The following is a 22,797-nucleotide window of genomic DNA, read 5'->3' on the forward strand; positions in this document are numbered from 1 at the left end:
AATATGCTCCTTATCCCTTTGTTCTCAACCTTCAAATGTCTGTAATTAGCCATCGGCATGGTGACGTCACTTTGGTCTGTGCTCTGAAAGTCTGTGCCTTGAGTGATCAGTTTGTTCACAAGTTGTTGCAAACTTTTCTGACAGACTATTCTTATTGCTTATTTAATTTAAAAATCCCTTAATCCATTTTCTCTAATTTTTTTGTGAAATATTTTAAACAGACAAATATTTAACACAAAATACAGTTAATTAATATTCAGACAAGGGACTCTTACATTATTTTGGTCTAAAAACCCCTGTAAAATCGAGTTCAATAAATAAATAAATTTAATTTATTGCATGAAATTTTACACCATAGTACGCTCATCGTGAGAGCGTTACTGGTTAAAAATTGCTTATTCAACCATTTTAGCTCCCTGTGATTTCTGGCTGTTCATTCCAGGAATTAAATTCCTGGAATGAACTCGTGTACTGCAATTTGAATTCCAGTAATAATTTAATATTTTCCCACTTATTTGCCAGAGATAGTCTTCGAGTCTTCAAAATATTACATTTATATATATGGCAGATTTTAAACTGCAATTCTGAGTCACATATTCACTGAAAAATGTGACTGAAACAGAGAATTCCTTCAAACTACAAAAGTGTATAATGAAAGATTCAGCTGAATATTGATATCATATTAAGTAATAAATGGTCACAACAATGATAATTATATTTAAATTAAGTATTGTGTGAATAATAGTTAGTGTGTCAATGTAGGGTCTCCACAATGTGTCATCTGATGTCATGGAGACAGCTGTTAATAATAAATAGATGTGGCAAAAATGTATACAAGGATATGCAGTATCTATGAAACTGTATTTAACATCAGGAGATAAGATGATTTTGTCATCTGAAAATATTTTTATATATCAAATATTAGATTTGACTAATAACTGATAATCATGTTTGCTGTTTCTTCTTAATATACAAGAACACCTCAGTGTAATATTATGAAGATTAACTACCCAACTTCCCATGATGTCTATAGACGTCCAGCTAAATCTGGATATGATTCTGTAACACCCATTGAATAACATGATTAAGAAGTGCAGTGTGGTCTCACTATTTCATCCACCTTGGCCGGTAGGGAGGTTAATCATGGGAGACCCGTACTAACCATTATTCACAATGCCCTACTTCATACCTTCATGACTGCCTTTGTAAAGCAATTCTTCTCTTTCACCCCTCTGAATGCAAAAAATCTAATGATCATGCCCTTCTTTACCACATTCTTATACACTTTCTAGGAAATAGCCTCCTTCTTTACTCTACTTGAATGTATTGGAAAATTTCTTTGTTACGCGGAGTGATACAGAGGGCAAAGTGGGAGCTGGAGCAATCAGGACTGGTGGTGGGAGAACTAGGGGACACCTATGGAAGCTGGGCAAGAGTGTGGTTAGCAGTGGTGTTAGAGCTGGGTTCTTTACTTTTAGAGTGGTAAATGAGTGGAATAAGCTGCCAGAGTCTGTTGATGGGTGCTATGACAGTGAGCGAGTTCAAGGCAAGGTATGATAGATACTGTGAGAATGTCGTATAGTTGTGTGAACATGATGTTTAGGGCCTCCCTCGATGAGTCTAAGGATTCCCTGGAGTAGCCCGAAAATAATAATAATAATAAAATACAGAAGTGTCTGGCGCGTTGGTCAGCTGATAACAGAAAGAAGTGTGAGATAAGAGAAATGAGGGCTTGACCAGGAGAGAAAGAAAGGGGTGAGTATTGCAATTCAATCATAAAGGGTGTGATCAATGATATATTGACAAAATTGTGCTTTCTGCGAAAATTAATTATATTAGTGAGCTATTAGAGTTCAAAAGGGCAGGATGAAAGAAATGATCGTATTGGCTGGAATGAATGATTTGAAAGGAGAAAATATGGCATGAGAGAGGACATAAAGAATTAATGGAAGTAGCAAAAGAAAAGAGTGAGAGAGTTAAGATACTGAGTCTTTTGTTGCAGTCTGACAGAGTAGAGTTGAGAAGGAGGGCCAAAACATCGAATGACACAATGCATAGGTTGTGCAGGAGGAGCGTATGGAGTTTGTGGAGTGAGATTGACAGGCAAAAGGACTTACACAAGAAGGATGGTTTGTATCTGAATGTATTTGGTGTTTGGAGACAAGAAAAAGTGAAGTGTTGTGGAATGAAGTGCAAGTGGATGTGCAGAATCAGGGCAACTAGGGCTTTTGGGGAGGGGGTTGATTGGACATGCAGACATCAGTGAGGCAGTTAAGTGTAAGAATGGGTATAATATGCCTAAGTTAGTATTGCAGGTAACAAACCAGAATGGGATAGTTAGCATAAAGCATCAGGACAGTGGTGGGCCTAACGGGATTTTGCACTTAATGTACACTAATGCCAGGAGCATTCGGAACAAGCAAGGAAACCTTGGAACATTTCCCAAATCTTGACATCTTGGAATGTATGTCTGTATCAAAGTTATGGAACCCATAGACCACTTTTCAGTGAGCTCTGTTTCCAGGTATGGAACAGACTTCACCCAGTCCTTCTTTGTCGTGTATTTTATTTTATTTTATTTTTACATTATAATGGGGATGGCCTCTTGCTACTTCTCCTTTCCATGGACCAACTAGAGCTTGTTAATAGATGAGCTTAAGTGTTGAACATTATTCATTACTTATTTTAATGGTATTAATAACACCAAACTAACTTTTTTTTTTTTAAAGGTGTTTGTTAACTGACTTAAATTTCACTGGATTTCAAACCAGCATGTTGTAGTTTATACATGACCTTGAGTAAGTGAAACGATTCAACTTCTAACATACAAAAGATCGAAAGTCCTAATTTCATGTCTTCTAAAGTTATAAAAAAAGAGAAGTATTGCAGTTATGTTCATACATAGCTGTAATACTTCTTTACCAAACCTCAATTAATATGGCTATTAATTTACCAAAAATCTGGGAGCTAGTAATTTTAAGATCTAATTAATACTTGTATTTTCCCTCTCTTTATCCAACAATAGAAGGCTCCAATTAGGACTTTAGCTCCTTGTGTTATCCATTGCAATTTTTTTAAACTAGTCCCACTGTTATACCAAATTGTTGTGGTTTCATGTACTCTCACACAAATTGTGTTGGATATAATACCAGTGAAATATAATCAAATAAATTAAATAAACAATCATTTTCTTATATTCTGTGTTATAAATACTGTTAAATAAAGCAGGTTTGGTGTGTTTGTATGCAGTTGCACTGAAGAGGGATGCCATCAGTTGCTTCTCTCATTTTTACACCCCCCCCCCAAAAAAAAGTGGAGGAATGATAGTTGCCAGTTCAGGGGAGCAGTGATCATAGATGCGTCAGCACTGTCTGTACCTGTGGGACAGAGAATGCTGACACATTGGATCTGTGAGATAGAGATTGAAAAAATAAATAAATCTATAAGGGAGGAATCATCTGTGAATTTAATTGCTTTTCTCTGAACATCATTGAGAATTTTTATTGAGGTTCTAGGTGCACCACCCCAAACATATAAGCAGTATTTTAGGGAGGGACAGATTTGGAATTTGTATCATTAGTAGCTGGGGGGGGGAGAAAAGATGAAGAGTTGCATTTTGTGTGGAAGATCTTGAATTCCTAGTTTTTTGGATCCTGAGGAACCAACTAATATGATGTGTTTATGACAGCAAAGACTGGAAGTAAAAGCTAGTCCAAGCAGAGAGTTCTGATCCTGCCTAGTGATTTGTGCATTAATGAGGATAAAGGTAAGTGGGCCAAGAATGCGGGATAATAAAAGAGAAACTAAACAGTAGCGAAGAGGTCAAACTACCAAGGGGGAGGAATGGATTCCGAAAAGGTAATCTTGTATAGAGTCAATTTTTATTCTAAAATCAACTGATTTTATGACTGATCATTCTCAGTTACTTCCATCACACTTTTGTAGCCACTGGTTATAATCTCCAAAGAATTGAAAAAACACTAAATACTAAATCTGAAAATCCCCTCCGTTATCTAATATACAAGACTATAGCAAAACTGTTACCATCTTTACATTCAGGGCACATCCAAAAAGATATCTAGAGTGCTTAATAAATATCAGCTCTGCACCATACATCAAATTGGCAACTCTCATCCATTCACTTAAGGATAAACTCTCTCCTTTATCACTTCCAGGAGTATATGACATGCCGTCTGTACTTCTGACCTGGCTTACTATGGACAGACAGGATGAACTCTTGACCTCTGCCATGGAGAACATAAAAAATACATTTGCCACTCATTATGACAAGTTGGAACTAGCAGACCATACCTTGGATACCCCTTCACATAGGATCAGAATAAAGAAAATAAAAGTGCTACACAGAAGTCATAGAGATTGTTTTTGGAATCAGCAGCAGGCTTAAAGCATTCTCCAAACAAGTATGACTGTATCAATTTACTTACCAAAAATCTGGGAGCAAGTCATTTTATGATCTATTTAATACTTGTTTTCTCTCTCTCTCTCTCTCTCTCTCCCCTTCCCCCCATTCAATAATAGTTGGTGCCAGTTAGGACTTCAGTTCCTTCTGTTGTCCAGTACAATTTTTTTAAACTAGTCTCACTGTTATATCAGATTGTTGCAGTTTTGTGTACTGTAATAAACTGTGTTTGTTCTCTGAAGATGCTGAATATAATACCAGTGAAATATTAGCAAATAAGTTAAATAAACAATAATTATTTTCTTATATTCTGTGTTGCAAATTAATACCATTAAATAAACTGGGGCATCCTCTGGAACAGCCTTCCTCATGAAGTATTATTCACAATCTACTATGATCTGCAACTATTCAAGAGAAATGTCAATTAACTTCTTTCTCAGAAATGTCAATTAACTTCTTCCTTACCTGCATTCCCCACACATAGCCGTGACGTGTTTATAGATTCTTCATTTTCTTGTTTATGGGATCAGTATTAAAAAAAAAAAATCCTCAAAGAGGATAGACTATATTTTTAGTCATTTGGGGTGAATTGTTTATTCAACCAGTTTTTTATGTTCTGTGGCTTACATCATTGGAGTAAAATGCAAATTTGAAAAGAGATCGATTCTGTGGTTTGACATGTGGTTTGTTGTTGAGCTGTGCTCTACAATATGTATCATAGCCAATTTCACAGTTTGGCCAGTACACATTAGATCTTTAATGTGTACTGGCCAAACTTGGTTTAAAATGAAGACCTTGTACAATGTATCATTGTATAAGGTCTGATCAGTCACCATCTGGTTGTAAAATAGCCATATTCTTGACAGAGATCTTCTGACACTATGAGCAAATCCAACATTCTTCGACCTTGAGTTCCTTCTTTCACGTGCTGCTTGAGAAAGTTGTCTTGTAACAAGACAATAAATTCCTGTTCTTTCTTATCATATTTCTCTTCTACCCAATCAATGTTTGGAAAATTAAAGTCAGCCATAATGATCACTCGTTTGGTACCAATATGGCTAAATTGGCGATGCATTTCTTCATCCTCTGACATAGACTTAAACTCGTCACTACATGGGACATTGTTACCATCGTTATTTTCTTGTGTTTCTACCCTGACTGGACTTAAGTCATCTGATATCATTAATAGTACTCCTCCTTCTCTCTTATCTCTTCTGTCATTCCTAAAAATAGTATACTCATTACACTCAATCCCAGTTATGATATCCGATTCTGATAGCCAGGTTTCACTAATGGCAACAATTTTAGGCCACATCATATTCAATAAAGCAACGAACTCAACCCCTTTGTTTCTGATGCTCCTGGCAGTTGTGTATAGACATAATAAATTACTACCTAGCCTATTCTTATGATTAGATATGCAGTCTATTTGGTCTTGTTCTAGAATTTTCTCTTTTCTCTCTCCAGACATACTTAAAATGTCCAAATCCAAAGCATATTTTCCCACCCCTTTGCCACATACATAATCATGTTCAAAGACATTCATATCTTTATCATGTTTACATACCATAGCTGAACTTTCACACACATTTTCCCCCATTCCTCCCTTGATGATCTAGTTTCCCTGATTCTCTGCATTAGGTCTTATACCTAGAAGTAATTTTTCTAGGCTCCTGATGCCAAATGAATTCAAGTGCAGGCCATCCCTCTTATAGAAGTCTTTTCTGCCATCAAACTCATTCCATTTAAAAGAGAAAAAAAAAGGGGGGGGTGATTCAGAGTATTCTAAAAATAGTCTCTCAGACCCAAAGTGACTTCTGTGTAGTACAGTTGTCTTTCCCATTTAATCCTATATGAAGGAGTATTCAAAGTATGGTCTGGTAGTACTGACTTGTTATATGGTCTGTCATCTGTTGGCCAAGCTGCAGGCACAAGGAACCTTATAAACTCCAGGATGTGCAAGAAAGAATATAGGGCTAATCCTTTAGAGCACAGGTGAAAGTTGTTGGCTAGATGTGTCAATTTGTACACCAGATATAGGAAATGGGAATGGATTTGTTGCAATTTTGGGTAGCAGATTTTGGTGAGAATGCAATATTTTCTCTGTTTCATGTGGTTTGTATTTGTATGGCCTGTGTCATTAGAACAAATAGCCCTAGTTGTGTGTGAGTGAGTGAGTGAGAGAGAATGTTTTGAGAATGCCATAGTATTGGGATGGTTGGTAGTGTTGTGACTATAAGTAACTTCTTCTGTGTATTTTCTATAAACAGAAACAGGTAACGAACAATTTGGCAGTCTTGTAATTTATCCATCCATGACAGGAATGATTGTTTCTTTTTTTCTATATTGAATACATTTATGGATGGCAAGCTGTTCAAATGTGCTAAAAATACATCTGATGTGGCCAAAATTAAACATCATTTGTTCTTTAAGAGATACTTGAGCCATGAGAGGTTTCTTATAATTGACATGAAAAACATAAAGAATAAGTAATACTATTCATTTAAGGCTATATTTCAGCCTGAATACTATAGGCCATCATCAGTGATGATGATTAATTTCAAAGAGCTAGAATGTGAACAATGGATTGCTTTGAAAAGTAAGAGCCATGTGATGTTATACATAAACAATGCAATGATACATCTGATGGAATATCAGTATTAATTATTAACTAGCTATTAAAAAAATTAGTGATGTGTGATTAGAATAAAACTTTCCCATATCTTGATAAAGAGAGGCAGTCGTTCCAATTTAAGTTCAGATGGTGGAGTAAGGCCTCTTCTTTTTTTGTTTATTTTGAACAAATGTTCAAATTTATACCAATATTGATGAAGTAAGTGTGTATCAGATCATAGGATTTTGTGGTCAGTATCTATTCTCTGCTGTGCCAAACCATATTTGTCAGATTTACTGTTGCTAATATAAGATTGGTGTTATTATATTCTCTTTTCTACAGCTCGTCCAGTTTGTACAGAGTAAGAATGAGGACAATCACAAGGAATTTAGTAGACACCTGGCAGAGCTAGAGGAGACCGTTTTTATCTTTGGAAGATGGAAAGCATACTGATAATTTGTGTTAATTAAAAGAAACACATCATTTACATATTGCAGCTAGATGGTTGGCTTGTGTGTAGTTATATTAATTGCTTGTTTCTTTAAGAACTCCCATATAGAAATTGACTTGGGATGGGGGTGACCCATTGCAATCATGTCTAGCTGTATCTATATTTTTCTTTTCTATGAAAAATAACAGTTTGTAACAGTAAGTATATAAACTGATTCTGACTGTAATGAGTTGTCCTTTTATTGTGAATGATTAGAAGGCGATCTCGTTTGAGTAGAATGGGATTATTTACAAAGTTATTGTTGAAAGATTCTTCTACCTTTTGCATTCTTCTCTCACCATTATCATCTTTCGTTACCATTTTCATACTCATCATTTGCTTTCGTCTTTTTCCCTCTTCCATATATATCTACTGTTCTCTTCATTTCACTCCGCATCTGCCTCATCTTCACCATCAATTTTTGGGTGAAGAAACTCAATTAATGCAACAATTTAATTTCACTTGTTTCTGATATTTCTGTCATTTGTACAAACATAACAGCCCATTTCTGGATCTATAACAAGTTTCACTGATACCACTTATTAGATGTGACTTCTCCATACTTTCCTCAAGCCATTTCTTTTTCTCCTCACTCATCCTAGAACCTTCTTCAAATCCAACTATTTTCCCCTACATCCCAAGTGATCCCCTTCCTTTTTTGTCTACACACATACACTCTTTAAGCATCAACATTTCTCTCGTTGTGTTCTGCTGTCCACCATGAGTCCCTCCATTTCTCTGTTTTTCTTGCACACTTGTTCTCTCATTCTCTACCCTCATGGCACCCACTTCTTCATTCATAAGTACCACTTCAATCTCTCCTTCCTTACTCTCCCACTCTTTCACATTGATTCTTACTTGCTCAGATTCATTCTCTGTACTCATTACTGTCCCTTCCAGCAGCAGTTTCTCCAAATGACTCACACAAAAACCATTCAAATGCAGTCCATCACTTATACAGTTCAATTCTTCCTTCAAATTCATTCTACACATTTTTGCCTACATATCATTCATAATTCTTGCTGCACACTCAAGTAGTTTTCCTTTCACACTATTATCATGTACCCTTATCAATAACCTCCTGATATCCAGTCTTCAATTCTCCCTGTTCTGAGTCAAGTCATTTGCCCTACTATTACTACTATCAACTCCAATCACTGTTCATTTTATCTTCAGGAAAACAAACCTTGTGCATCTTCTCCTTTACCACACCTCTAATAATGGAATCACCATACACCGCCACTCCCATCTTTCATTACCGTTTTCATACTTGACATCATTTGTTTTCGCCTTCTTCAGTCTTCCATACATATCTACAATTTTCTTCATTTCACTCTATATCTGTCTCATCTTCACCAACTGAGCTTTCAAATCATGTGTCCCTTTTTTCACTAACATTCACTCTCTCTCTATTTTATTGCCTGTCACACACACTTGTTTGTTATCAGTCCCGTTCACCTTATTGTTAAGTGCACTGTGTTTTTCAATGTCATTATTGCCCACTTTATGAATAATTTCACTCTATTTTTTAACAGTTTATAAATTATCACCCACTTTATTGTCAACTTCCATGTCAGTTACGACGTCATGTTCCCTACTTGTATTAAACTATTTAAACTCATATTTCAGCAAGCTTCATGGTCCATCAGCATTTCACATTTCTCATATACACACTTGTTCTTTTCTCTTATTCAGCCTCTGTACATAAATATCTGCAACATCTTCACACACATACTAGTGAAAAAAACTTTCAGCATTGATTCATTGCCTCTGCCAGATAATTCCTGAGTTTGCCATAATCATCTGGCTTATGGTTCAACACATAACTCTTTCTCACAAAAGTCCTGATATGGCAGTCCACCATCCAGGTGATCACTTCATAGCACTTTCACCAGTTGTAGGAAGATGTGATATTTCATTTACAATATCTTTCATATTGTTGTAAATGAACCACTATGAAAATCTTAATAGGAAATTATCAGAAAGGAAATTATAACAGTGAATGAGTACAAAACACTGAAAATACTTCTGTTGTTTTAAAAAGAAATCTAACTTATGCTTTTTATTTCTATTGGTAAATAAGTAAATTGATATTAATGCTTTCACTGGGCCATAAAAAACTGATGAGGCGTGTCTGAAGACTATGATAAAGACTTTTCTCACACTCATATAGTTTTTCCAGATAGTATTTTTCCCATTCACAAAAGAGAACCTTAAGTTTCTCAGAGCATGCCTGCATTCTCTGTGGAATATATTACTTATGTGAGAGTTATATGTGGAACCATAAGGCAAACTGATTATGATAAACTCAGGAATTATCTGGCAGAGGCAATGACTGAGTGTTGAATATTTTTTCACTTGGTTATTCTCTAAATTAAAGATGCCAAGAAATTATATTCTTGGTTTTATACATTATCCAAGTGTAAGCAAACAAAGTTTGCACATGAAATAACTTCATGACCGAGCTACTTGTATATGGAAGCAACTGATGTGAAGTCATCACTCTTCTCACACTCATATAGTTTATCCAGATAGTATTTTTTGCATTCACAGAAGAGAATCTTTGGTTTCTCAGAGCATGATTGCATTCTCTGAGGAATCTATTGGAACCTGAAAGCTCTACAAAACAGTTTAAGAAGCATTGATCTACATCATGTGTAGCACTGAAAATTTATGACATATATCCATATATTTCTGCATTGTTTGCAGTAATTTTGGATTAGTATGTGCATACAGGCTATAATAATGTTCTAAAGTATGCACATACTAATTCAAAATTGCTGCATTGTTTGCAGCAATTTTGAATTAGTATGTGCATACTTTAGAACATTATTATAGCCTGTATGCACATACTAATCCAAAATTACTGCAAACAATGCAGAAATATATGGATATATGTCATAAATTTTCGTTGTCGCTTTTTTGCATTATTTTTTTATTATTAATTTGTATGATGGATCCAGTACAGTCAACAAGTTCTGGTGTTGAACCTTTTAGTAGCTCTTGCAAAAGAATATTGAATAATGTGCTGATATTCTGCGAAAAAGAATCGTTAGAAGGCAGTCTGCTTGTTCCCCTTTCTCAAGTCATAAAACATGCAAGTGCAATTGCAGGCATATCAGAGTTGACTGTTAAAAGAATTCGTAGGGAATCAAAAGATGAAGGTAAGCCAAAATTTAAATCTCCTAAAAAAAAAAAAAAGCACCAGAGAAAGAAAACCATCGAAAACGTAGCTTTATATGATTTTGATGTAGACGTTATAAGAAGAACTATTCACGAATTTTACGCGGTCGAGAAAAGAGTGCCAACTGTTCGCTATGGCAACGTAACTGGGGATATTGATATGTTGAAACGTTTTAAGCTTTCAAAACAGGCGATTGAAAGTATTACAGTTCAAAACTGGGGAAAATATTGCTCTCATGTCACCTCATTGGAAAATATGTATTGGAACAGAGACGGAATTATCAAAGAATTATTATTATTACGTCACACCTCCATGGAGGCCAAAGACTCATCGAGGGAGGGTACCCACTCCACAACTCTCCGTCTCCACCAACTTTAACTAACACACAACGACACCAGCGCCATCTTCTGCTGAATTTTGGTGATCAATTTAAGTGAAAGTGATGGCGATTCGGACACCAATTCAGATGACTATGAAGATTAAAAGGATTTGATAATGGTATTTTTTTTCCAACCTTTTTTTTTTTTAGATGGGCTTGTTAAAAGTCACAACAAATCATAAATAATTAATCGGTTTAGGACGTTAAAGTGTCTCAGTTCTCTTAACTGTAAGTTTAGAATATCTAAGTTCATTTGAAAAAAATTTCTGTTTTTCTGTATAATTATTTTTATTTTATACAAAACTTTCTTAAAAGTAAATTTCGTTAAATTTTTGTTTTATGCTATACCTTTTTTTAATTTTGTTAATACTCTACATACATTTTTCTAACTGTCATACAAGCAAAATAGTTACCACTTTAAAAACTACAATGTTCGTAAAAGAAAAGCTAAATTTTCCGACCTGTAATAATAAACAAACTCATCCCAGAAGATGGATTGACTACCCTATTATCGGAATGGATTCTCCTTTTTGTGACGTGCAGAAGTGTCAAAGGATCTCGAATCTGTGGGCGTACTATACAATCTTCAACACACATTCTTATAGTGTGGGGGCCAGTGTTCTGTTACACAAATTATTATTATTATAGCACCAGACCTCCCTGGAGTCAAAAGATGCATCACAGCAGGCACATACACTCTTATACATAAATCGCAGAAATACCTAGCATTTAAGGTAGATGGCAGGAGGAGGTGGGGGGGGATTGTTAAGTTACAGACAGGCTACATGTGTATCTGTGGCATGTAAAATTACACACACACATATATATATACACAATTCTTATTCTCATTTGCTTCAATTGATTATAAAAGGGAAGATAAATGGAAGAAGAAGACAAAGAAAATCTTGGCTGGCAGACATCAGACAGTGGACTGGCATTAACTCTGAGAGACTGCTCAGAGTGGCTGAGAATCGCTCAAAATTTGCCAAGGTGGTCGCTGACCTCTGATAGGAGATGGCACTCAAAAGAAGAAGAATTCTCATTTGTTATAAATATCTAAGTCTTTATTCCACAGAAATTTTGTAGGTTTTTTTTTTTCCAGGCTTGAAACAGTAGATTCTTATAGTGTGGGGACCAGTGTTCTGTTACACAAATTATTATTATTATAACACCAGACTTTCATGGAGTTAAAAGACATCGTAGTAGGTACACACTGTTACATAAATCCCATCGAACCATGCTTTAAACTCATTCAATGTATCTGCCTTCACCACAATGCCAGATAATACATTCCACTTACTAATCCCTCTCCATGCAACAGAACTGCTCCTTATGCTCTTGCTCACACTCTCTGACAAGCATACCAACTGACAAAAACAATCAGTTAATGACTAAGGTCATGAACAGTCTGTTTTTGGTTATAATGCACTATATTATATTTGTGCATCATCATTTTGCATTGTGTGGTACCATGCCCTAAGGATATCAATGAAGTATTGACATTAGCATATCATGCAACAAATACAGAATGTTGCAAGAGGTAGTGATGTTTGCTTACTTAACCAAAAATGCTGTCCCCTATGATGATCCTTTTTCAAAATGGAACATTTTCATTTAAAATCCTTCTTGTTGTTTTTATGCTGTAGTGATTGACAAAATGTAAAAAAAAAAAGTAATCATGGAAATAGTATGAATAAAGTACAAATTCAGTTGTTTTGATATGTTTTTCTATCCCAATGCAACTGTTTTGATCATCTAACATACCTCTTCTCAAATATAATAAGAAATCATTTAATCCAAATCATTGATATCCAAAAGTTATGGGATTCTATTTGCTTGCTATTCCGTATTTATTTTTGTTTTAGCATGTTCTTGATAACAGCTTATTATGATAATTATTTTCCCCTACAGGAGAACTATCCATATTTGCTGCTGGAGGAGAAGACAATACACTGATGATTCTAGGCTTAACTAGTATCCTTTCTTTATATTATCAGTTTTATAATTACTAGTATGATTACTGATATTTGAGTTAATTGTAAAATATGCACGTTTACTGTGTAGAACAAATAGCAAAGTAAAAATTTATGTTCATTTTTCACCAAAAGTGAAACCGAACCTGATAGTGTTTGGTATATCTTTGCTGCAACTTTCCCTCATGCTATCTCAGTCTTTTACTATAATCAAAGATAACTGACCCAGTAAGTGTATCATTATCATCATCACAAACAATGTGCTCACTGCCCGTTGGTGTCCGATGCCTCCTTCACTATCTTCTTCCACTTTTCTTTGTCCAGTGCACAGTGTCACATTTTCTATACACCCATTCCACACCAGTCCTTTATGTCGTCCATCCATTCTCTCTATGGTGTACCTCTTCTGTTTACACCATCCAAAATACCAAACATAAATGTCTTTATGTTCTGGTCCTCACTCATTCTACACGTGTCCAAATAATTGCAGCTCCCGTTTTTATAATCTTCTGCATTAGATTCTGTTTTGGTTGTATCTTTCGATAGAGCTTTTCATTTGTGATTTTCTGCACCCATGCTATTCTTAGAATCTTCTTGCAACAAGTTCTTTCAAATGCCAAAATTCCTTTTCTTGATTCCTTATTTATTACCCATGTTTCAGATCCGTGCAGTACACGGCTAAAGATGCATGTTTCCAGTACTTGTAAAAGAGGTTATGGATGCATTACTCACTTGAAGAAGAAAAAAGATATCTTATCTTGCATGGAGATCTGTGTATTATCAAAAGTAAATGTTACGAGGACAGTCTGAAAATTTCTCGGCCTCAGCCATAGATGGCAACACTATCAACAAGATTTTTTTTTTTCTATGTTGGTACATTTGTCATAAGCATTCATGTGAAATTGCAAGTCATTCTATCAAGTAGTTTGTTTTATACAGTGGTCTGAAGCAAAAGTGTTGTCTGTATCCCTTGAAGTGAATAAAATTGAGTATCGTGCACAGTGGTGAGCTATAAGGGGCTTGTGCCGAGCCCTTTATTAAATTTTTTTCAAATTTGCGAGCTCCTTGTTCTTGTTTACTTTATTTTTTCAAAAAAAAACAAAAAAAAACATGATTTTTTTGAAATATATTAAGCGACAAACTCATATGGTAACCTAACAAAAATTAGTCTATTTGGCAGTGTATAGATTATTTGGAATTAGTGTTTCAACTCCTCTATAACGAATGTGCCCAAGTTTTAAAATAAAATAAGGGCATGCACTATCTTTACCCTTCTCCCTTCTGGTAGCCAATCGTATGGTAAAACCAGTAGCCATAACCAGTGGAACAACCAGTGGAAAAACTGTCATTAATGGGTTGTTCCACTGGACATTAGTTCTGTGTTCGTCAGTACACTGATGTATAACAATTGTTTGTGTTTAAAATTTAAAAATAATAATATATTTAAAAACTATATATTCAGCAAATTTTATTTTTATAATTGTAAAAGTATTTTTACCCATGAAACATGAATAGACAGTCAAATTTATTAAATTTTTTTGGGAAAGAAAAAATAATGAAAAGTAATTCTGCTGATTCTACTGCAGTTGAAGATAATACACTCATTGATTCAATGAATATGCAACAAGTTGGAGGAGAAAAAGAAAATCATTTACCTGATTGCTGGAACGAGAAGCAAGCATCGTATTTCAAAACACTTCTGAAATACATGACATCCCTTCTAATAACTGTATAAGTTGTTAGAAGGGATGTCATGTTTGCTCAAAATATAAAAACTTAGGTGTTGAAGGAGAAAAAAGTTGTCACCTATCAGAGGAATGGGTAGAAATGAAAATAGAACCGTATGGAAACACTACAGACTCAAGAACCGCATCTTTGCATAAAAAGTTATCCAAACATAATAAATCATATGCTCATAATAAAATCAAAAAATAAATGAAGAATGTAGCAAATCTATATTACCAAATTTAATTGACAAACAAAATGAAAAAGAAATTTTGATAACATCAAAAATGTTTAATTTTGTTTATAGTTTGGTGAAGAAAAACCAACCAATGTCTGATTTACCAAATGAATCGAGCTGCAAATTAAAAATGGTATTGATCTAGAATTGCATTCTAGATTCTCAGGAATTAAAACAGTTGAACATATTTCTAAACAAATAAAATTAGAAATATTCTCCAAAATAATAGAAAAAAATTGCAAAATTTCTATAATAGTAGACGAATCAACAACATTATCAAAAATAAGTGTTTTAGTTATTCACATACAAGTTGAGCTCACTGAACCATGTATGATTTTTGTAGATCTTGTAGAACTAGAAAATACCACCATGGAATATATACATGCTACTATAATTGCTACTTTAAATTCATATGGATTTTCTGATAACTGTTTAAAAGTTCATCTCATTGCATTTTGTTCTGATGGAGCTAGTGTCATGTTAAGAAACAAATCAGGTGTTGCAATCAAACTTCTACAAAAATTTCCCAACATTGTGATTGGGCATTGCATAGCTCATCATTTACAATTAGCATTAGATGATTCGATAAAAAACATTAAAGAAAGAAATCATTTTGAAATATTTATGGATAAATTATGCTTTTTATGATCAATCATCAAAAAATCAATGAGAATTGAACACGATTGCAAAAGACCTTGGTATCGAAATTTTAAAGATCGGCCGTGTGTTTGGACCACGATGGGCAGCTTGCAGTTTATGAACGGCTCTTGCTGTGTGGAGAAATCACCCAACTTTGTGCAAGCATTTTGCATCGAACAATAAATATAAGGCCTTTTTAAACCAACTTCTCAATTTGGAATTTTTAAAAGATCTAGCATTAATGATTGATATTGTACAGGAATTATCATATCTGTCAGAAGCTCTACAAAGTCGCAGTATAAGTATTATAAAGGCTAACTCCTTAATCATGTGAACAATTAATGCAATTAATGATTTTAAAAATTCTGTAGGTTCATATGAATCTAAAATTGATACCATGTTAAAATCAAAAGAATTTGAAGGAATAGCAATTGAAAGCAAAATCAGATTTCACAAACTACCGCGAGAAACATTACTATACTCTCTTATAATGTCCTTGAAGGATAGATTAATGCAGCAAAATAATTTTAAACTTAAAAATGAAAATTATGAGGATATGAAAGATAAAGAACTGAAAAACATTTTAAATGTATGTTATCCTGAAACATGGAATATGCAAGAAGTTACATGTCCATGGTTAGAAGGAGAAAAGAGAATAAGATCTTTAAATTTTATTTTGAAATATGAAATTAAAATTAACGAATTTAGAGATTTAGTGGAAATGGCTTTGACAAAACGAAATTCCCAACATGGTGAAAAAAGCCAAAGTCATTATGGCAACAATTGCAATTTGCATCACTGAAGCTGAACAAGCTTTTACTGTGATGAATAATATCGTAACGACGAAGAGATCTTCTCTCACTATAAAACATATTTCGGATATAATGACAGTATGTATAAATGACAAACCCTTGAATGAATTTAATCCAAATCCCTATGCCAAATCTTTTCTAGAAAAGCATCGCTCAGCTATAGATCCTCATAGAAAAACACAAAACATGAAGGAGGAAGGAAATAAGGTGTGGCAGCTGTTGTTATAAGTATTTCTTTAAAGTAATTGTTTGCAAATGTTAACCTGTAAAGGAGTGAGTTTTTTCTGGGTAAATGTGCACCAGACAGCGAGTTATTTTATTATTTTTTTTTTCATGTAAAATTGTCTCGAAAGTGCTTTTATTAAATAAAATATTATAGTTACTGTTACTACCATTTTACAAATAAGAATTCACTTTTGGTAATCACATATGAATATATAGGACTATAAAATAATGCCCCTTGATTGGTACCATTGATTATCACTTGAAGTATAAAAACAAAAGAAAAATATAACATATTTCGATATTATTGTGTTTAGATAATATTTATTTATTATTTATAGATTGTTTGTCATAAAAACTTCTATCGCAAACAAAACATATTTATCTTGTCTATAAAAATTGCAGACTATTGCATATGTGCAATTATAAAAGATTTTATTCTTATTATATTTTGATAGTTAAGAAATGTTTTTCTTATGTAAGATAAATTAACACAGATGATAGTGTGCAGATATTTCATGTTTAGATCATGAAATATTTGTTTAAAAATTATAGCCTTTACAGGTTGATTGTCCCCTCATACTTTTTGATTGGCATTTGTGCGCGAGCTGTATTAATAAAATTTTTGTGTGAAATACGGCTTTTTTTTTGCTCGACGAAGCGAGCCCTTTGTTAAAATTTCCATAGCTCACCACTGATTGTACGGTTATAAAATTCTTTGTAAAAGAAGGCTCAGTGCCAAAAGAAATTCATTCAAAGTTCATGAAAGTTTATGGGCACTCTTCTCGTTCGTTTTTGACAATTAAGAAATGGACTGCCGAGTTTAAACATGGGCGTACCAGCCTTGAAGATGATCCATGTGAAGGACGTCCAAAAAAGTGTAACAACACCAGAAATCATTGATCAAGTGCATGTTATGGTTGATGATCGGAAAGTCAAAGTGCATGAAATTGCTGAGACAATAGGCATTTCAAAAGAACGTGTGGGATATAATTTGCATGAAGAATTGCAAATGAAAAAGCTTCGCACAAAATGGGTGCCATGCTTGCTCACAGCAGATCAAAAATGCACTTGCATGAAAATTCTGAACAGTGCTTGGAGCGTTTTAACAAGAATAAAACTCATTTTGTGCATCGATTTATTACTATGGATGAGACTTGGATTCACCATTACACACCAGAATCCAAACAGCAGTCAAAACAGTGGACAGAAGCTGATTGTTCTGCACCCAAGAAGGCAAAGTCGATTCATCAGCAGGAAAAGTTATGACATCGTTGTTTTGGGATGCTAAAGCCATTTTGTTTATTAATTATCTTGAAAAGGGTAAAACAATAACCGAAGAATATTATTCCTATCTTTTAATCAGACTAGACAAAAAAATTCGTGAGAAAATACCTGGTTTGCAGAAGAAAAAAATCACCTTTCATCTGGGCAATGCACCTGCCCACAAAGGTGTTTTGGCAATGGGAAAATTAAGGGATCTGCACTACGAATTGTTGGAACATCCATCCTATTCCCCAGATTTGGCTCCCTCTGACTTCTATCTCTTCCCAAAACTAAAACTCTTCCTCGCTGGTCATCGTGTCTCTTCAAATCAAGAGGTGATTGCAGCTGTAGTGGAGTATTTTGCAGATCTTACTGAGAACTACTACAGGGATGGGATAATGGCACTGGAGCATTGCGGGAATAAATGTATTAGTCTTAAGGGAGATTATGTTGAAAAATAAAAGTAATTTTGAAATAATAAATTTGTTTTTTCATTGTTAGGCCGAGAACTTTTCAGACCATCCTTGTAAGTGGTAATTGATGTGAAATAAAGCAAGATTGTGTTTTTGAGGCATTTAAGTTGACAAGGTTGTCATCTTTCCACAGAAATATAGCAAGGAGATGAGATCATTGTTTAAGGGGCAGTGATTATGGAAGATCTTATAGCTTTGGATATATGTCATTGCAGGATTTGTTGAATGAAAAAGATGATTATACTCTTATCATTTAATTTGAGCTTAATGATATGTTGTGTATGAGGAAGAAAGAGCTTCAGAAATGTGGGGTATTTTAGCATTGATGGATAAATCTAAAGAAAGGAAATCATGCCCTATTACATGCAACAAACAACCAGAAAATAGATTTATATTTTTATCATGTCAGGTCAGCTCTTCCAGTTATTTTAAAAAAATTGGTGTGCCAATTTGCTATATTTTTATGTGTGAGCTTGTTTTGGTAATTGGATATTATTCCTCACCTATATCCAAATTTGTTCACTTGGTTATACTATAAATTTAAAGATGCCAACTAACTTAACTTAATTGTAGATAGGAAGTTAGTAATGATGTAAATTTTTCATGTAGTACTATCATATCCTGTATATCATATCATATATACCCTTGAGGGTATATATCAGGAATTTGATGATGACTAATTATATGCTTCGTTTCATTCTTTATCCAAGTGTAAGCAAACAAAGTTTGCACATTAAGTAACTTCACGAATGGCTGCTTGTATATAAAGGCTAATGACTTAACATCAGTTGTCATGGATCCATAATGCAAGGTACATATTTTTATTTTTACAGACATGTATAATGTTATGCATTATGGGAAGGGCCATACCCAGAACCAGTTTCAACTTTTATTGAGGTCTCATCAGTGATAGCCAGACTCAGAAGTGATACTAAGAACTTTGAAGTTCTTTGGGAGATGGGCCGAGTCCTTGACTCTTTATCCCTTCATCTGATTTTGGCTTGTGTGTAAGAGGATTATTGTGGGTAATTTACCTGCTCATTGTGAGCATTGTAAGCTGTATTAGCTGTCTCTTGCGATGGCAAGAGACAGTTAATACTGCTAATTCTGTCATGTAGGTCTTGATATCTGGAAGGTTAGCTTCTTGGTGTAACTGGAGGTTTCTCATGAACCAGGGGGCATTAAATGCCATTCTGAGGCATTTGTTCTGGATCATCTGTAATCTGTTGATGTTGCTTTAAGCTGTGCCCAGGTTGGTGAGGCATAAGTTACCCTGCGGTCTTATGACTGATTTATAGAGGAGAATTTTGTTGTGTTTATTTAGGAAGCTGTTCCTATTCAAAAGTGGATATAGCTGTGCTATTGTCTGACTTGCTTTAGTGGGGATAGTATTTATGTGTGTGTCTTGAAGTTTAGGCGTTTATCAAGATGAACTCTTAGATACTTGGTAGAGTTGTACCAAGGGATGATTTTTCTAAACATTTGTATGCTTGTGTTTGGTTCTGCTTTATGTCTGGTAAAGAGTACTGCCGAGCTTTTTCCTGGATTGATGGCAATGCGCCATTTGGTGTACCACTCCTCCAGTTCATTGACTGCTCTCTGTAGCTTCTTTACGGCCAGATGTGGATGGAAGGATCTGGCTATGATAATTGTGTTATTGGCATAGAGGGCGGTGATGGATGGGGACAACTTGGGGAGATCCGCCATGTATATGGAGAAGAGTAGGGAAGATAGCAGAGAGCCTTCTGGGACTCCTGCCATGACTTTCCTTTCTGTGGATCTGATTCCATTCAGTTTTATTTTAAATTTTCTGTTACAGAGATAAGATTTTATAAGTAGAACTAGTGGTATTGGGATTCCTACTTGGTGTAGTTTAAAAATTAGACCATGATGCTAAATTCTGTCAAATGCTTGTGTTATGTCCAGGAAGACTGTGCCAGAGTGTTGGCAGCATTCATAGCCTTGGGTAATATATTCGATAATTCTGTAAATTTGGAGAGTTATAGAATGCTCTTTTCTGAATCCTAATTGCTCGTCTTGTATGACTTGGTTGTTATCTGTTGCCTCTTGTATCCGTGTTAGTATAGCGTGTTTGGCTATTTTGCCTACACATGATAGAAGGCTGATGGGCCAATAGTTCTGTGGAAATTGTGTATTTTTTCCAGGTTTCAGAATTATGAAGACATCAGTAAGCTTCCATTGCTCTGGGAAATAATTTAGCCAAAAGATGGCATTAGTGATGGCTACCAGATGCATAACCCCTTTACATGGGAGTAGCTTGAGCACCTTGTTCGTTATACCATCTGGACCCCCGGAGCCTTTCTGTTGTTTAGTTTCCTTATGATTTCATATATTTCTGTCGGTGATATGGAATTGTTGTTGGATTGGAGTGAGGCGTTTTCAGTTATTTTGCGCACTTGGGTGTGTATTTTTCTTATAAAGTTTAAATATTCATTGGTATAGTTGGGGCTGCATTGCCTTTCTAAGTTGTCTGTAAATGTTTCTGCCTTTTCCTCATCAGTGTAGGTGACTCTATATTCACCTTGGATTGGAGGAAGTGTGTTGCGTTTCGAACGAAGTGATCTCATCATTCTCCACAGTGACTGATCCTCTGTGTTTAAGTGATGTATCTTGTTATTCCAAAGTTCATTACTGTGATCCTTTAGGGCATACCGAACCTGGTTTGTTGCTCTGTTAACTGCCTGCTTATCTGCGGGATCCAATGTTCTCTGGTATTTTCTTCTTAACCTATTTTTCTCTTGGATGAGATGTTTTATGTCCTCTGGGAGTTTATTTGGTGGTGCACATTTGGTTCTATTTGTTGCATGTGATATTGCTGTTAGTAGTTGTTTTTCACGCTTTTTCTTCCGTGGATGTTATATGTGGTACTGGGCTAAGGTTTTCCTGGAAGATAGAGGGAAGTTGTTTCCAGTTTATAAAGGTGGTGGTGTTTTCTGTTTCATCTTGTATGGTGCCTAGTTGCAATATGATGGGGTTGTGATCAGAACTTAAGTCGTTAACTGCTTGTATTCGATAGTTGTGAGCAATGTTTTTGAGTATTGCTATATCAAGTACATCTCGACGGCTCCATAGTGTGTTGGTTCTGTGGGTCCTATTACTGTCATGTTTCTTGTAGTAGTATATGAGTTCAGTAGTTTGCCATTGATATTTGAATTTCTGCTGTTCCATGCAGAATGTTTGGTGTTCAAATCTCCAGCTACGATTACTGCTTTACCTGCATTTAGTATTTCGTCCAGGTCTGAATCTAGAAGTTTTTTTTTGTTTGTAGGCTGCATATATCCTGATACTACTTGTGTTTTCCATATGAATTTCTATTCCTGTAGTTTCCATGTGTTCTGTTTGGGGTTCGGCTATTGAGTTATGTTTTACGTTACTTTTGACAAAGATGGCGGTGTCTCCACTTCTTGCATAGGTTCTGTCTGAGCTATAATTGTTGATTCTAATCTTGTCACGTGGACGAAGTTGTGTTTCATTAATAAGGATGATGTCTGCTTGGGTTTCTGCTGCAAACTCCTGTAGTTCATGTATCTTGTTGGGTAGTCTGTTTGCATTCCAGCTGACAATCTGTAATGATTTAGGTTTCCTATTGGCCTTATCCATTAAGGATTTCAACAAGCAGTGACCGTGTGTGTGTGTGTGTGTGTGTGTGTGTGCCTTAGGATGATATCCTTCGCTTCTTGAGTTGGGTTGGTTTGCTGGAGTTCAGCCAGCATTTCACCTATGTGGCTTGTTATGTTCTGTAGAATAGGTTTGTTGTGATTGGGTTGGTTTTGGGTCTTTTGGTTTTGTAACTTCAGCGTACGATCTTCCGTCCGTTGTGGAGACTGTGGTTTGATGGGAGGACGTGCGTTCTTGTAGAGGTTTGCTGGTTTTCAGGAAATGCTATGCAGCCCTTGTAGTTTGCAAGATGTGAGCCTCCACAATTTGCACACTTTGCTGGTTGTGTGTGGGGTTTTTTGCATTCAATTGTTGCGTGTTTGAACCCAAAATTTAACACATCGGTACTCTACTTTGCAGCAGCGTTGTGAGTGGCCAAACTTTTGACAGCAATGACATTGCGTCGTTTTCTGTTTATGTTTTAGCTATATAGTCTTTATCACTAAATCGCAGATAGTTTGAAGATTGTAGATGTGTTTCTGGTCTTAGCTGATCTCTACCAATTTTAGAGGGTATGGTGTTTTGTCAGGTCTACGCATACGGCTGACCTTTGTAGATCTAAAGCCTTTGTTTTGAAGATCTACTTGTACTTCTTCTGTTGTTATGGATTCTGTTACCCTGAGCACAATTTTCAGGTTCTTTTCGCTATTGAGCGTGAATGTGTGGTAGGGTAGCTTGTTGTTG

General features: G+C 35.2%; 1 protein-coding gene across 1 annotated transcript in view; it reads left to right on the top strand.

Annotated features, from left to right (window-relative positions):
• The window catches only part of LOC150102899 (tRNA (34-2'-O)-methyltransferase regulator WDR6), a 624,232-nt gene that overhangs the window by 414,230 nt on the left and 187,205 nt on the right, over positions 1 to 22,797 (top strand). The window contains exon 18 of the mRNA XM_090398196.1: positions 12,999 to 13,061. Within this exon, the coding sequence (XP_090254322.1) occupies positions 12,999 to 13,061 (63 nt within the window). The remainder of the gene's footprint in view (positions 1 to 12,998; positions 13,062 to 22,797) is intronic.

This window comes from Typopeltis vanoorti, chromosome 9 (assembly GCF_054136105.1).
Source record: "Typopeltis vanoorti isolate ZY-2024b chromosome 9, IOZ_Tvanoo_1.0, whole genome shotgun sequence".
In the NCBI taxonomy this organism is placed as follows: domain Eukaryota; kingdom Metazoa; phylum Arthropoda; class Arachnida; order Uropygi; family Thelyphonidae; genus Typopeltis; species Typopeltis vanoorti.